The sequence below is a fragment of the Pipra filicauda genome, unplaced genomic scaffold (genome assembly GCF_003945595.2).
Source record: "Pipra filicauda isolate LSUMZ 115617 unplaced genomic scaffold, ASM394559v2 scaffold66_size7647185_pilon, whole genome shotgun sequence".
Taxonomy (NCBI): Eukaryota; Metazoa; Chordata; class Aves; order Passeriformes; family Pipridae; genus Pipra; species Pipra filicauda.
The window spans coordinates 1797992-1813387 of record NW_024104831.1 but is presented as its reverse complement, the minus strand read 5'-3'; the positions used below and the strand labels follow the sequence as shown (position 1 = coordinate 1813387).

General features: G+C 41.7%; 1 protein-coding gene across 5 annotated transcripts in view; it reads right to left on the bottom strand.

Annotated features, from left to right (window-relative positions):
• CRPPA (CDP-L-ribitol pyrophosphorylase A) overlaps positions 1-12819 on the bottom strand; it is a 113513-nt gene extending 100694 nt beyond the window's left edge. For 3 of the 5 annotated variants that reach the window (XR_005566235.1, XM_039388644.1, XM_027723240.2), the window contains exons 1-2: positions 12534-12819; positions 5961-6240 (exon numbers count right to left, since the gene is read on the bottom strand). Coding sequence is in view for 4 of the 5 variants with exons in the window: in XM_039388644.1 (XP_039244578.1) it covers positions 5961-6240; positions 12534-12673 (420 nt within the window). In the remaining variant the exon portion in view is untranslated. Of the gene's footprint in view, positions 1-5960; positions 6241-6442; positions 7684-11862; positions 12514-12533 lie in introns of those variants that run through there. The other 2 variants (XM_039388645.1, XM_039388646.1) reach the window with 2 other exon arrangements.
• Between the last annotated feature and the right edge of the window lie 2577 nt (positions 12820-15396).

Below are 15396 nucleotides of genomic sequence, written 5' to 3'. Positions count from 1 at the left end.
AATGAATACTCTAAATCACTTAAATTGAGACTGGGAAATGACAGACCTGTTTCTCCCCTTACCAGTGTATTCTAACTATCAAACATTACATTCTGTTAGGACTAAGACTTCAAGTATTTAATAACAATACATTCATTTTCCATTCAACACAGAAGACAACAACTTGACTGAGAAGGTTATAACTTTCTATGGGACCAACAATGCCATAAGCTATGGAAACATCAGTATGCTTTCAATAGTTACCCATTAAAAAGGAACAATGCATTGCATAACTATTTTCTGTACAACAGCAAAACTACACTTCATTTCTTCACACATTCAGAAAAGTTTTAGGGCTACTGAAGAGCTTCTGATCTTCACAATAATGCAGAATCATAGAATAGTTTGGGGTGGAAGGGACCTTTAAAGGTCAGGTAGTCCAATCCCACTGCAATGAGCAGGGACATCTTCAACAACATCAGGTTGCTCAGAGCCCTGTCCAACCTGACCTTGAATGTTTCTAACGATGGGGCATTTCCCATCTCTTTGGGAAACCTGTTCCATTGTTTCACCACTGCCATTGTAAAAAATTTCCATATCTAGTCTGAATTTACCCTTTTTTAGTTTAAAATCATTACTACTTCTCCTATTTCAATAGACCCCATTTAAAAGTTTGTCACCATCTTGTAAATGAGCCCCCTGTAGGTACCAAAAGGCCATAATAAGGTCTCCCCAGAGCTTTCTCTTGTCCAGGCTAAATGACCCCAGCTCTCAGCCTTTCTTCATATGAGATCTGATCATTTTTGTGGCCCTCTGCTGGACCCACTTCAACAAGTCCATGTCTTTCTTGTGCTGAGGGCCCCAGTGCTGGATGTAGTACTCCAGGTGGGGTCTCATGAGAGTGAAGTAGAGGGGCATAATCACCTCCCTTGACCTGTTGGCCACACCTCTCCTGGCTCCAAGTGCATACTGTCAGCTCAGGGCCAGCTGACAACACCCACGAGTACCCCCAAGTCCTTTTCCGAAGGGTTCTCTCAATCCCTTTTTTCCAGAGCCTGTATGGATACCAGGGACTGTCACAGTTGAGGGCAGGACCTTGCACTTGGCCATGTTGAACATCAGTGTTCACAAAGGCCCACTTCTCGAACTTGTCCAGGTCCCTGTGCGTGGCATCCCATCCCTCAGGCATGTCAACTGCACCACTCACCTTGCTGTCATCTATAAATTTGCTGAGAGTGCACTTGATCTCACTGTCTGTGTCAACGATGAAGGTATTAAAGAATATTGGTCCAAATACAGACCCCTGAGGGATACCACTTGTCACCACTCTCCACCTGGATGTTGAGCTGTTAACCACAACCCTCTGGATGCAACCAAACAAGTAACTCCTCATCCACTGAACAGTCCCTCCATCAAATCCTTCTCTCTCCAATTTAGAGAGAAGGATATTGTGGAGGACTGTCTCAAAGGCCTTAGAGAAGTCCAGACAGGCAACATCCATAGCTCTTCTCTTGTCCACTGATATAGTCACTCCACCACAGAAGGCCCCTAGGTTGGTTAGGCAGGACCTGCCCTTGGTGAAGCCATGACAGCTTTCTCAAATCACCTCCCTGTCCTCCATGAGCTTTACCATAGCTAAGAGCATGTAGGTCTTAAAATGTTTTATTCTAAAATTGCTTCATAATCCCTACTATTCACTAGTAAGTATTTTTACATTGACATCAGTCAATCTCCTAAACGACAGAACTCATTCCATCAGTGAAATAAAAATCATGTCAAGATGGTAATTGTAACATCTTCAGTTCTTGATTCTGTTTTTGCACATGGGTCTGACAGGACAGCAATAGCCTCCCAAAGCAGCAAGCATACAATGGAAATATAACTTCTGAGAACACAGGCAGTGGATGACTTCAGATGACCCAGGGTATAAATATGATGCAGTCTTTGCAGCTGGATAAAATCAATTTTTGAGTATAACAAAGAAAACAATGTTTAAAATATTCTATATACGACAAAACCAGAGGAAATAAGAAAACATAAAAAGACAATCACTTTCAACAGAAAAAGTACAAAGAAAGGTCCAAAGGGGCAGAGCTGCTCCAGCATTCCATCCCCATTCAAGTGCACCAACCAGATCATCTTATTTATCCATCCAAGTCCTCCTTCAGCTTCAGTGGAGAAAGACAGGTGGTTTTCAGTTTGCCACCCACCAAGTTTTGCTATTGTAACTCAACAATCATAGACAGCTGTGGTAGTTTGGTCTAGGCCTTCCTTGGTGACCAGTTTGTAACCAAGGAAGGGCCCAGATTTACTCAGTATTCCCTACGATTTTTACATAAGCCAGGCTATAAGAAGAAAGGAGGAGAGAACTTCGCTCTCTTTCCTTCTGGCGGCTTGGAGGTGCAGGTTCCCTGCTGTTGAGTCTGCCCTGTTGGGGAGGGAGGCCTGGGAAGGCCTTGTCGACCTTGGGAGACGGAGGTTGCCAGCGATCGATCCAGCGTGACTTTCTGTTGTCCCAAGGAGAGTAGTAAGATAGTTTTTTGCCAATTCTTTTAGTTGCTAGATATTGGGCTACTAATCGGGATATGTATATATATATATATTTTATTTTGGTATTGTTCCTTTTCCCTTCCCCCTTCCCGTTCCCTTGTGAAACTGTATATATATTTCAATTGTATATACTTGTAACATAAGGGTAAATATATTATATATATTGCTTTAGCTGTCTCTCTCTCGTTTTGGTTTTCCTAGTTGTTTTTTTCCTTCTTCTCCCTGAGGTTTGGGGGGGTGGGGACTTCTTGTGGTAAGGTTTGGAGAGTTGGCAGGGAGCCAGCTTCAAACCATATCAACAGCAAAATAAAATGTCTTCTGTAAATGGCTGAAAAGAACAGCATCCACAGGAGTGCATGTTTCCTGCTCCAGCCTCCTGCTGCAGTGAGACTGATAATGGCAGCACTGACAGGAACAGGCTGAGCATAATGCACAGTGTTTTCTGTCTGGGGGTATTATTTTGACTGACTGCCTATGTGAGAGTCCACGAGACTGAGTACCACTGTACAGCTGTATTGGCACGTAAGCTTTGTGCATATCCTTGCTAAAGTTTAGAATAAAGTAATGATGTTAGACAGTTTCCAGAAACCAGCTTCTAAGAGTGCCATTTTGACTTAGTCCTTTTGAAATAATAAACTATACTTTCAAATCTAGTTTATGTTAACTAGAGAAAGCAAGTCTTTGACTGTATGTGCCTTCTTTTTTTAAATTCTCCATAGCAGAACTGACAAGTTCCCCCCCCCCCGCCTTCCCGATTTTTTTCTTGTAAGCATTTTTCTTTTTAGTTATGTTGTTTAAAATGCAATGTTGGCAATGAGATATTGCTAGAGGCTTTGGACTCATGCCTTCTGAAGCTTCCACTTTTCCCAACTTTTACTAGCAATAAAGAATTTGTGTCTAGAAACATGTAATTTTAATTGCAAAATTACCCCAAAAACATAAATGGAACTTAATTGGTTACAAAATAATATTTTCACATAATCAAGGAATTGTTTGAGGTATTTAAGGCATAATTTATTAGTTCTGGTTAAGGTGCACATTTTGATTCCTACAGGCAAATAACAAACAGATTAGTAAGTGTAATTAAGCAGTTTATTTGTCTGACAATTGGCAGCTAGCAGTGCAATAACTTACTTGATCAATTGCCATTTTAAAGAACATTAAAGCTTCTCATAATTATGCTATCTATATGGTATGCAGATGAATAACAATACAGCATTACCCTTAACACAAGTGATTTAATATGATGTTTCTGCCAGGTTCTCTACCTTTCTATATCATGCAAAAGGAAGTAATTACTTTTTGTACTGAAAGATTGAAGAACTGACTCCCCTTCAGATATACAAAGAATCTGACCATAGGAAGAACTACAGATGATAGCTTCTCTCAGTCCATTTTTTTCTGATACTCAAAGCCATGCACATTAGTTTTGAGAAAGAGTCACAGCTTTCCATTTAGCTCTTCAGAATTCTGCAGCTGTCAAGTGAAGACAGCCACCTGTCTCTGGGAGAAAGCTTTTCCAATTCACTACATAAAATAAAGTTCTTCTTATGTTCCTTAACTCAAATACTTTGTCAGGTAACATCAACAGTGCACAGCTCTTGGAGTCCATTTCTGTAAATAAATACCATACACATTTCAGACAGACATTACACCACAAAATATACAATGGCACATGTACAAGATCACCTTTTCAAGATCAAATGATACTTCAGTGATCCAGGTAAGGAAATATTTATCAGTCAGAAGTTCAGATAAACTACAGTACACTGACTTGAGAAGGTCAATGGAGATTGCTTTGGTTCCCTACTGTTTTACTGAAAATGCCTTGCATCCAATTAAAAAGAAAACCAGAAGAAAATATTACATTGAAATCACAAAAGCTTCAAGAAAAAAAGTGAACAAGCTAAAAAACTTAAACATAAATTCAAATGAGATATGATATACCTTAACATGCAAAGACACCTAAACACAAACACATTCAGGAAAGTTATTGCCATTTCAACTCAACATCAGTACAATTAACTACGTTCTTCTACCACTCTCAAATAATCACATTTAAAATTGATTTACAAAGAGGATTGATTTTAAAGTCTCTAGCAGAGAATCAATTCTGGAATGCTATTTTGTGCTACATGAGAAAGGTCAAAAACCTTGTTAAAATTCTAACAGAATTTAAGTTTTAATGACTGGAAACTTATGTTCTGGATCACTGACAATTAGAGAGCGGTTTCTATTTTATTACCATTTCTTAATAAGCCTATCTACAAAAGTACAGGCCTACTTGTAAGAGGCTGAATATATTTAGATTTCTAACAATGTTCTGAAAGACCTTACATAATTTGATTTTCATAATAAATATTTTAACAAGCCATACATTCCCCTTCCACACTAGGAGGTTTCAAAAAAATGTGTAGGAGCACTAAGGAAATACTACAGTTCATTCTTTGGACTCATTATTCAATTGTCAAAGCTGTGAATCACCTGTCAATTAGCTTATCTTCTACCACATTTTCTGGAAAACATAAGCAGTGGTATATTTTCCTAGATTTCTAGTACCCAAACAATCTGCTGTCACTAATGGCTTCTACTTCAAACCATCTCCTTGAAGCAGGGAAGCATTATGCTATCTTATTAATGGAGAATTCAAGGACAAAGTGAGGATAACAAATCATACAAACAAGTCTGGGGCTAAGTCATGATTTCTCACATCTCTGACTATGCCAGTTTATCCAGTAGCTCTTGCTGCTAGTAAATGCCTTTCCTATCCTTCTACTTGCATAATACAACTTCTACCAACTCTTCCCCTTCACATATCACTTACTTTCTCAGAAATCCTCCTGGTTCCTGTGAATAATCCCAGTCCCCAGATGTAGTGATGAACAGGAGAATATCCAACCTGTGGCTGGAGACTTCCCACTTCTGTTTCCCAGCACTTTGTAATGCTTACAAGTTCTAGAACAATTCAGCATTACTACAGAGATAGCTCTCTTGCTGCTTATTCAGGGTTTGCATATAAGTTTGAGATGAAAACACAAAGTTTGAGAGTCAACCAATGCAGCACATACACTCTTTGGCTATTATTAGAAATCAGTAACAGACTGCTCTAGCATTAGGTGATAATTCTCTATGGAAAAAAAAGTAAACTATCACTATGCAATCTACCTTTCAACTAACAAATTGCTGATTAATTCAATCTCTTACTGACAGTCTCTATGGCAATAATTATTCCCTGTAGCAAATAACGCCTGCAGCATTTAAAAATGTCAACCTCCTCCACCTGACCTCTCTGCTTAATAGGGATTCTGGATCTGTTCTCCTTAAAAAAACATCACAATTGCTAGAAAATTCCTCATTTATCAGTCATGATTTTACACTGTTTTCACATGTAAAAAGCACATCGCAGAGTTGCATTGCTGTATAGTACATACCCCATGTTCTTTAGCAGCCATAACCACTTTTGAAAGAATATCTTCTTCTACAAATGGCCTCACAGCATCATGGATAATCACTACTTCTGGTTTCTGGAACAGATGGCTGGAAAATTGCTTCTCTGCAAATACTTTCAGTCCATTGAAAATTGACCGATGACGAGTTATTCCACCTTCTACTACTGTAACTCTTTTGTGGCCATATTTTTCAATGATAGTCTTCATTGTTTCAATATTTTCAGGAGAGACCACCACAATAATGTCAGATATCCAACTTATCCTAGAAAAAATAGTACAAAACCACAGAAAGTAGATATGAATGACTAAATAAAAGTAGAGGTATGTGAAACAAAGAAACTCATAACAAAAATTCAAGATGGCTAAATAAAGCATCTCTCAGCATACTCAAGCCCATGTTTTCATAATCCAGTCCTAAAAGGAAAGATATTACAGAGGATTTCTACCAATACATGGATACCAACCAACAAAATTGGAGTTCTGGGAATGGACTTGCTTCCAACAGCCACTTTGCAGAAGGGCACCTTCTGATAACCCTTCCAAAAGCCTTCAAAGCATTTCTTACTCCAGCCTCATTCCTAGCTTCAAACGGAATTTCTAAATCAATCAGTTACAGTTTATTAATCAGTTTCAAACAAACTGGTAAATCCTGGGACCTGGAATACTCCATGTTCCAAAGAAGTACACTATGTACAAAAAAAAAAGAGGACCAAGAAAAATTCTGAAACTAAGTTCACTATAAAGACAATCATGAGTAGTAATTGACAGATTCCTAATGAATTCATGATACTGTAACACTTGAATATGGACAGGAAATATTATACTGGTAGTTTGAAAAAAAAAATATATACACACACAAATGTTTCTGCTCTAGTACTCTAGGAAGCCAGAAAAATCTAAAAACATAGCTGTGCTAGGTAAGATTACAATAACATCAAAAGCATATTTTTAGAGAACTTCAAGCTGTTACTATTGCTATCTGCCTAGGTCTACAATAGAGAGGGCGTCGGGGGGGGACGACAATGACCCACAAACCACAAGACAAAAAACAATCATAACTGAAGCAAGGCTAAAGTCATACTTGTGTCAAAGGACCTAGGAATACAAATTCAAGTCACACATGCATACCGTTCTTCAAAAAAAAAATGGAAACACCACAATTCAAATCCATTTTAGTGTCCTATTTTCTAAATGTTATGTAGAAAACATTAAAAAAAAGTGTCTCCACAGATGGCAGAGAAGTTTCTTAGCATGTCAGACAAGAAACTCATCAGATGAGCAACGATTAAAAAAAAACCCACTTACTGTGTTAAAATTACCTACATATCCAACTAAGGAGAGAGACAAGTATTATATGCTCTCTCAAGTAAAACTAGTAAAGCTATTGAAACCAGTTTTGTAGACAAAACAAGAATAAAGGTACTAAGTATTTCCAGTTAGAAAAATAAGTGTAAGAAATTTACAGTTCAGAACTACACAGGCTGAAGATACCGGTTTCTACAATAACACATGAGAAAGCATTGCCTAGAAACTACCCTTACACCAAAAGAAAAGTCATCTGTGATACAAACGAGTCCCCCAGAGCTATGAGAAACAATAGAACATCTTCCACCTTACGTATGGGTTTGGTTTTTTTGTTTTTGCAATTGATAAAACTCCATGGAAAATCATTTCAATTAATTTTAAAATAACTGTTAAAAATAAAATAAATGGAAGTGCTATTAGCATTCTTCAAAAGAAAAATATTTGTCCTCGAGTTCATTTTATTATTAACAAAGGCAGAAAATACAGACAAACTAACATATTCTCAGCACTTTTAAAGTATCAAGTTGTTCAAATGTAAAATCTTAACCATATGGTTTCAAGTTTCATTTCAACTTGTCACTCACCACAGGTTCAAAGGTTTTAAAAACCTCTGAAATTAGTTCTGGCATAATCTTACATTTAGCCACAAAACGTAGCATCTCTGCATGACTTAAACTTAGAACTAGAGCAAAGTAACTGGATTCATCTCAGTTCTTTTGAATATCGAGAGTCAATAATTTAAATAAAGCAAAATTCAAGAAGAGCTATTTCACACTGAATGAAAACAAGAGCTCTGCACTTCTATTTGCAGAACAACTATAGCCTTACACAGTAGCCAGAAACAGTGGACATTCTGCAAATTCACTAGCTCTGCATAAGAAAAGCACTGACATTTCCCTTTCTGCAGTTAAATGAAACAGATTATGAGGCAACTGGGTAGCACACAGCATCTTCCAAAAAGACAGGAAGAGAGCACAAGTACTGGCCAGCCTATGATAAATCTCTGCACAGGGTGGGTGGAATGGCTCAAGGTCTCCAGTGGGGTACAATATACCAAAAAGTGACAGGATGCGGTCACAGCTCCACCCTGTGTCTGCATAAACACATTTGTAAACTTGAGTATGTCCTCCCTAAATTCATTCCAGACTCATATTCTACAATTAGAGCTGGGATTTAGCAATGTAACCTATTCATATGAGAGTATAAAGTCATCCACTAGGCTGATTACGTACCAGAACAGCTTGGGTTTTGTCCCACAAAAACTCATAGAAAGTACTAATCCAGTAAAGTATGCTACAAAAATTAATGAATAAGAACAGTGCATCACACGGGTGCTTGCTCCTTTAAAGATCTGCTTATGGAAATGTTGCAAATGTTTTAATGAAGTAAAAAGTTATCAGTATACACTCAATCTGTCAGTAAATGAATCTTTTTTTCCTCCCTCAATTTGTCACATCATCTTCTTCAGAAAGATTTCACACTAAAATAACAAGCAGCTCAGGACCTGCTCAAATCCAATTTAAAAACACCATTTCAATTTTATAACTGTAATATTAGATCAAGATAACACAAGTTTCAGCAAGAATCAGTACAATGTATGAATAAGATCATAATACTGTACCCCAATCTGCTTAAACAATACAGAACTCTAGCGCTTCCATACAACATAGGCTGTAGTTCCGAAGTGGAAAATCAGGTCTGACCAGATGAAACGCAACTACTCCAGTTATAATCACTTTAAAACTGCCTTAGGAAGACCTAAATACTAGCAGAAGGAAAACAATGAAGCAGAAAAGTACTATATGTTTGTTTTCTGCAACTATACTTCTCGTCATCATCTACAAACAGACCTACTGCCTGCTGGAAAATAGTATTATTTCATTAAGTTTCAAAAAAAAGTACAAACATTTATATTAGTCCACCTAGAATTCAAAGTAAAGGAGCTCATTAACTCAGCAGCAGATAAAGTTATTACATGACTTCTCAACACAAGCTGCAGAAGAAATTAAACAAAACCACTTTGAAACTGTATCACCTAAATGGCATGCTGAGGTATCCATGTGAATGAGGTTCAACCCTCCGTCAGTTAACTTGCATACAACCAGTGCTGAGCCTGAAATTTGACATCAGGCTTAAACACTCACACTCAATCTCTTGTAACTCTCATTCTGCCAGTAACAAACTATTCAATACAACATATCAAAATCAGCAAAACAAGGCCAGAACCAGGCAGTCACTGCTGAGACGGCTTTAGCAGTGTTATACGGGATCTTTCACTGACACAGAAACTTTTCAGAAGTGCAAGATATATCATTATATCACTTTTGCTGGTCTTATTATTCAAACACCAAATTAGAAAAAGAACTATCAAAAACAACATGCATTTGCAGAATGCAAGCATAACTTCCTTTTGCTCCATAGCAGCTTTGTTATGACTTTATTGGTATATGAAAAATTGAATCTTTTACAGTACAAAAATGGAAGCAGGAAGCTCTTAAGTCTGGTATATTAAGGAAGTTTGGAGGATCTTATATACAGAAGCCATTCATTTTTTCTGGAAATAAAATGCTCCTTATGAGTCAGACAAAATAACAAAGATATGTTCATAAAGTTTGCTATCATTATTTTTAGCTTATAAGCTATTTCAAGAATAAGCTAATGATAACCGGACAAAAAGAACTAGTTTTGCTCACCTCCTCTCCTAAGGGCATCAGCTATGATTATTATTGGCAGGCCAGTGTTCTACATGCTATCATTCTATGCAACAGGATTCACTGCTTATTCATTCATGTCTGCTCTTGTCTCATCTACCCATTTTTCCATATTGATATTTAAGATTCTCACTACTTTCAGCTGAACAGCATAAAGATCTTTTTCTACCAACCTTTAAAAAGCACATGCAAAACAGCTGCACATCCTTGAACTGCTCATGTATTCGTCTATATATTACTACCTTTATTCCAGATTAAAAAAAAGCTTAAAAATAGCCGCATTAGCTGAGGTAATCAGTTCAACAGAAATTATTATAGGCTAATGGGTCAATGATTCATTCAATTACATCAGGTCAACAACAGACATCAGAAGATAGTATCAAGCTTAACACAAAACCTGCCACTTCTGGGTGACAGATTATGAGACAAATTACAGTTCCTCAGTATCAGATTTTTGCTCTTACAGTCTCACAAAGTAAGAACAAGGTACATCCTTTGTAGTTTCAAAGCCGGAAGTGAAAGTGTTGAAAGTGAAAGCCATTCCAAGCTTTGGAGTACAAGGGTTCCCAGCTCCTCATACACATCTATACCAGTCAACAGTCTACTGAACACTCCAGCTCAGTAGAGATGGCAGGCAGCTCTGCCTGTCAGAGCCCTGGCAGTGGTTATTCCACTACTAAGCAAAAGCACCAAGTTGTTACTCTCACAATCAGCTTGGCTGGACCGTACAATTAGAATTCAACTTTCTAATTTTTTGCAGCTTTAGGACATGAATATAATTCTGTTGCTCGAAGTGCAGCTATTTTCTCAGAGCTTACTGGCAGTAAATATAAAGGGGTTCTTTAGATGAATACTACTTATTTTCCTATGAATATCATTTCCTTCCCAAACCTCACTCTGTTCTTGCTTCCAGGTTTCCAATACAGGGAGGGAGGACATTATTCTTCTCTGTAGATTCTCATGACATTTTGGCAGAAATTACAGCTGGGGCAAGCTTTGGATCGGAGGTTTTGCTTACTGATGTGCTTACCTTTGTGACTGGCTGCTGTTGAAAATTAAATAAACAAGAAATGTTTCTTTCGTAAAGTAACAAGTGACCTGAGGGAAGCCTCTCTGGGTGGGAATGGAAAAAGAGTCACAATTTTGATGTTCTACAAGTTTCCATGAGTTAAGAACTCTGAGAGATGCTGGCAATTTCATTTCTTGCACCAAACTCCACTCCTCCCCATTTATCCTCTCTAAAAATCTAAAGGTTTGTTTTCCTAAAGTTACTGCAACACATTGCTTGCAATTAATGTGGATAGAGCCTTCCTAAATCTTCGTTTGCAAAGCCTAGCCATGATGATACTGCAACACATCCAGAATACACTCCTACCCACTGTGTTTCATGTGACACTACAAAGAAGACTTACATTATATTAACATTTGACAGTAATATATTAACTGTCAGTCACATGCTTAGAACTCAACAGACTTATGAAAAGGAAAAAACCCTGGCTGCTAATAGATCCCATTACTTGAATCCTTTGCTCTAACACAGAATCACATAATGTTAAAGATTGGACGGGACCTTAAAGATCATTTAGTCCCAACCCCCCTGCCATGGCCTCCCACTAGACTAGGTGGCTCAAGGCCGCACCCAAGCTGGCCTTGAGCACTGCCAGGGCTGGAGCATCCACAACCTCCCTGGGCAATCTGGTTACCACTTTAAGAATGACAAATTTATTCCTAATATCTAACCTAAAATTCCCCTTTCAGTTTGTACGTCTTATTCCTCGTCCTACCACTACAACACAGCCATAGAAAAGTTACATGTGCAGCTTCATGCTACATATGCTTCCAGTCCAGCAACTATGACTTAAACAAACCTTTCTGCTTTAAGCCTCCTGCTGATGCGAGGTGTTTTACCATGGCCAGCGGCGAAGCACAATGCAGTGCTATACACCACTGAGTGCATTCACCTCACCATGAGGAGTGGATCTTTTTTAGAGGCCTCTGGACACTACTATAAGGACCATCTCCAACGGCTATGGCAGCACAGATCTTTTCTCAAGGCTGATGAGTAGCATTATGACTGTCTCCAGCAACTGCGGTCGGCTCGCAGCTCACCAAACCAGCCACTGCAGCTACAGCAACCCTCGAGCTTCGAGGCTGAAGGGGCCTCGAACCCATGATCTCCGACATCCATGGAATGTACCACAGCTTCGAGGCACGGGCAGGGCTGTGGGGGGAGAGCAGAGCCGCCCGGGATGGCGGTCCGGGGGCCAGGCTGGGCTGGGGGAAGCGCCCAGGTCCCGCCTGGTACCTGTGCCCAGATGAGCGGGCCAGTCACACCTCGTTCCCTGCCCCGCTGTTGCTCCCTGCATGGTCTAACCGGGCGGGGAGGGACGGGGAGACACCGCAGCGCAAACCAGACCCGCCCAAGGCCTGCGGCGAGGGCAGCGCGACTGCCGGCGGCTCCCCAAGGACCGGGGCAGGGCTAGGGCCGGCCGGGGCCGGCGGGGCGCGGTCGGGGAGCCGGGCGGCGCCGCCTCGTTACCTCTCCATGGCCCGCACCGCGTAGCTGACGAGCGGCCTCCCCTGCACGGCGCAAAACTGCTTGGGAGTGGCGCCTCCCAGGCGCTCTCCGCTCCCGCCCGCCGGCAGCACGGCAGACACCGACACACCGCCGGGCTCCATCTGCGCGGGGTCCCGCGGCGCCTCTGCTCGGCGCCCCCCGCGGCAGGAAGGGCGCAAACAACCAACCGCCCGCCTGTTTTATTCGCCCGCGACGTCCGCGACCCAAAGAATCCAGCGCCCGCCCGTTCGCCTGCCCCCAGCGCACACCGGGCCCTACTCCTCGCCCACCCCGCGCTACGCGAGGCCCCACAGCGGCTCCGCCGGGCGCGGGCAGTCCTGCGGGATGAGCCCGGGCCGCGGCAGGGGAGCGCCCGGGGCACCGTGGCAGAAGGACAGCGGGCACACAGCGGGACAACCGGGGGACAGTGCCTATGGCCCTTTAAATGGCCGGCGCGCGGGTGACTCCGGGTGGGAGGGGCCGGCGCGCGGGGCGAGGCCGCGCCGAGGGGCGGTGCGAGCCGGGGATCCGGGGGGTCCGTGGAACCGGGAGGGGTGTTGTGGTTCAGTGAGGAAATAAACGCACCGCGTTTGGCGCCGAGGGGAAGGCGGGCTCACCGCGGTCCCAGCCGTGGGCTTGCGTCCTCCTGAGAGCCCCACAGGCTAGCTGGGGACAGTTGTATTGTGGGGATTGTTGCCCTTCATCCTAGGAGGGAATAAGATCATAGAATTGGTAAGGTTGAAAAAGGCCTCTAAAGTCATCGAGTCCAGCCGTTAATCCAGCACAGCTGTTAAACCACTGTTAAACCATATTCCCAAATGTCACATTCACACACCTTTTGAACGCTTCCAAAGACAGTGATTCCACCGCTTCCCTGGGCAGCCTGCTCCAATGCCTGACAGCCCTTTCAGTGAAGAAATTTTTCTTGATATCCAATCTTAATCTCCCCTCTTAACTTGAGGCCGTGTCCTGTCATTCTGTCACTGATCGCCTGGGAGAAAAGTCCAACACCCACCTGGCTACAACCTCCTTTCACGTAGTTATAGGGAGTGACAGGGTCATCTTGGAGCCTCCTTTTTTCTCCAGGCTAAACAACCCTAGCTCCCTCAGTCACTCTTCATAGGATTTGTGCACTGCTCCCTTCAGCAGCTTCATTTGCCCTTCTCTGGACACGATCCAGCAGCTCCATGTCTTTCTTTCAGAGGATGGCCCAGAACTGAACACAGTACTCAAGGTGTGGCCTCACCAGTGCCAAGTACAGAGAGGCAATCATTGCCCTAGTCCTGCTGGCCACACTATTCCTGATACAAGCCAGGATGCCTCTGACCTTTTTGGCTACCTGGACACCGTGTCGGCTCATGTTCAACTGGCTGTCAACCAACACCTCCAGGTAAGACACTGGGAGAGGCTGTGGTGTTCCAGCTCATCTTATAGTCTCACTGTAGGCAGTAGCTGAGACAGTTTGACTGAAAAATTCCTAAAGGTGATACTGATTAAGTGGCAGAGGTGACAGTCCAAGAAGGAGGGGGTTTGCTAAGCATGACATTAGATCACATATTTGTAAACAGGAAAATAGATCTCTCGTTGATGTGTCTACCTTCATTGTACATCTTAGGCTGTAACTTGACTATATTTAAATACCATAGCTACAGTCTATCCTCATCTGAAAGTTTTATGTATTTCACTGAAATTATGCCATTGTATGTCTGTTGGGAGCTTGTTGCTGCTTCTCAAGGAACAGCAAGGGCCAGCTGCTCCAAAAGGGAAGGGGAGCCTGGAGCAGAGCATGGTATCAAGGCAGGTGAGAAAAATAGCCTCACCAACAAGAAGCCAGGATGCTAAGGATGAGCCAGGGTAAGGATCAGGACCTCAGTGTCAGGCATAGTCCAGAGATCACCTGGCCTCAGTGAGGTAGCAGGTCCTAGGGCAAGCCAGGATGCCAAGCCAATCTGTGTGCCTCAAACCAGGTGCAGACACAGGGAACCAACAGTAAAGACTGCTTAGAATGAGGAGGAGGAGGAAAGGAGGGTCAGGACCTTTTTTCTAGCTATCTTCATAACAGCTCTTATTAGTGGAAGAGCTAACTTTGGACTTGACAAACTAGACTCCTTAATTCAGCCATCTAAACTTGTTGAAGGTGGGTGCACTCAGGGCCCTAACACTGTCCTCTTTGACATTATTTCTGGGAAAAAATAAGTGTCTTATATGCAGGCTGTCCTAAAATTATCAGAGGCTTTAGAGTCTGCAGGATTTTTTTAGCTATTCTGTATATCTTTGAGAAGCTGACATTTACAGCTTTTCATGTTTCCGTACGCTGTGTTTAAAGGAACGTAAGTAGAACACAGACAGAGACCTTTCTGAGGAGTAGATCTGATCAAAAAAGCAGCATGGATGGAAGTTTGTTATGTGCCAGCTGGGCTGCTTTGCCAGTGCCAGCTGTGGACTGGGGTAAAATGACCATAAGGGCTTGCAGAGGCAGCATAAGTAGGAGTCATACAATAGGAGTGAAGTGATGCCTTTTAGCAAAGGCAGGAGTTCACAGATATCCTTGTTACCTGCAATAGCAGGAAAGTGTTGGAAAACTGGAAAATGCTGTAGAGAACACGGGCACTTTACATGCACATGTGTCTTGGCAGTTCTGACAATGAGCAGAAATCACATCAGCTTGTACTGTGTAGTGAAACATGAGAGGGACTAATGCCAAACCTTTTGAATGGAAACATACAGATGTGCCTTTTGGATAATGATGTTTCAAAAGCTTCTGTGAGGAATATGTTATCATGGGCATTGAAGGAAATGGGCATGTAAAAAAAAAAAAAAAAGAGGAAAATGTATGAATTTTACA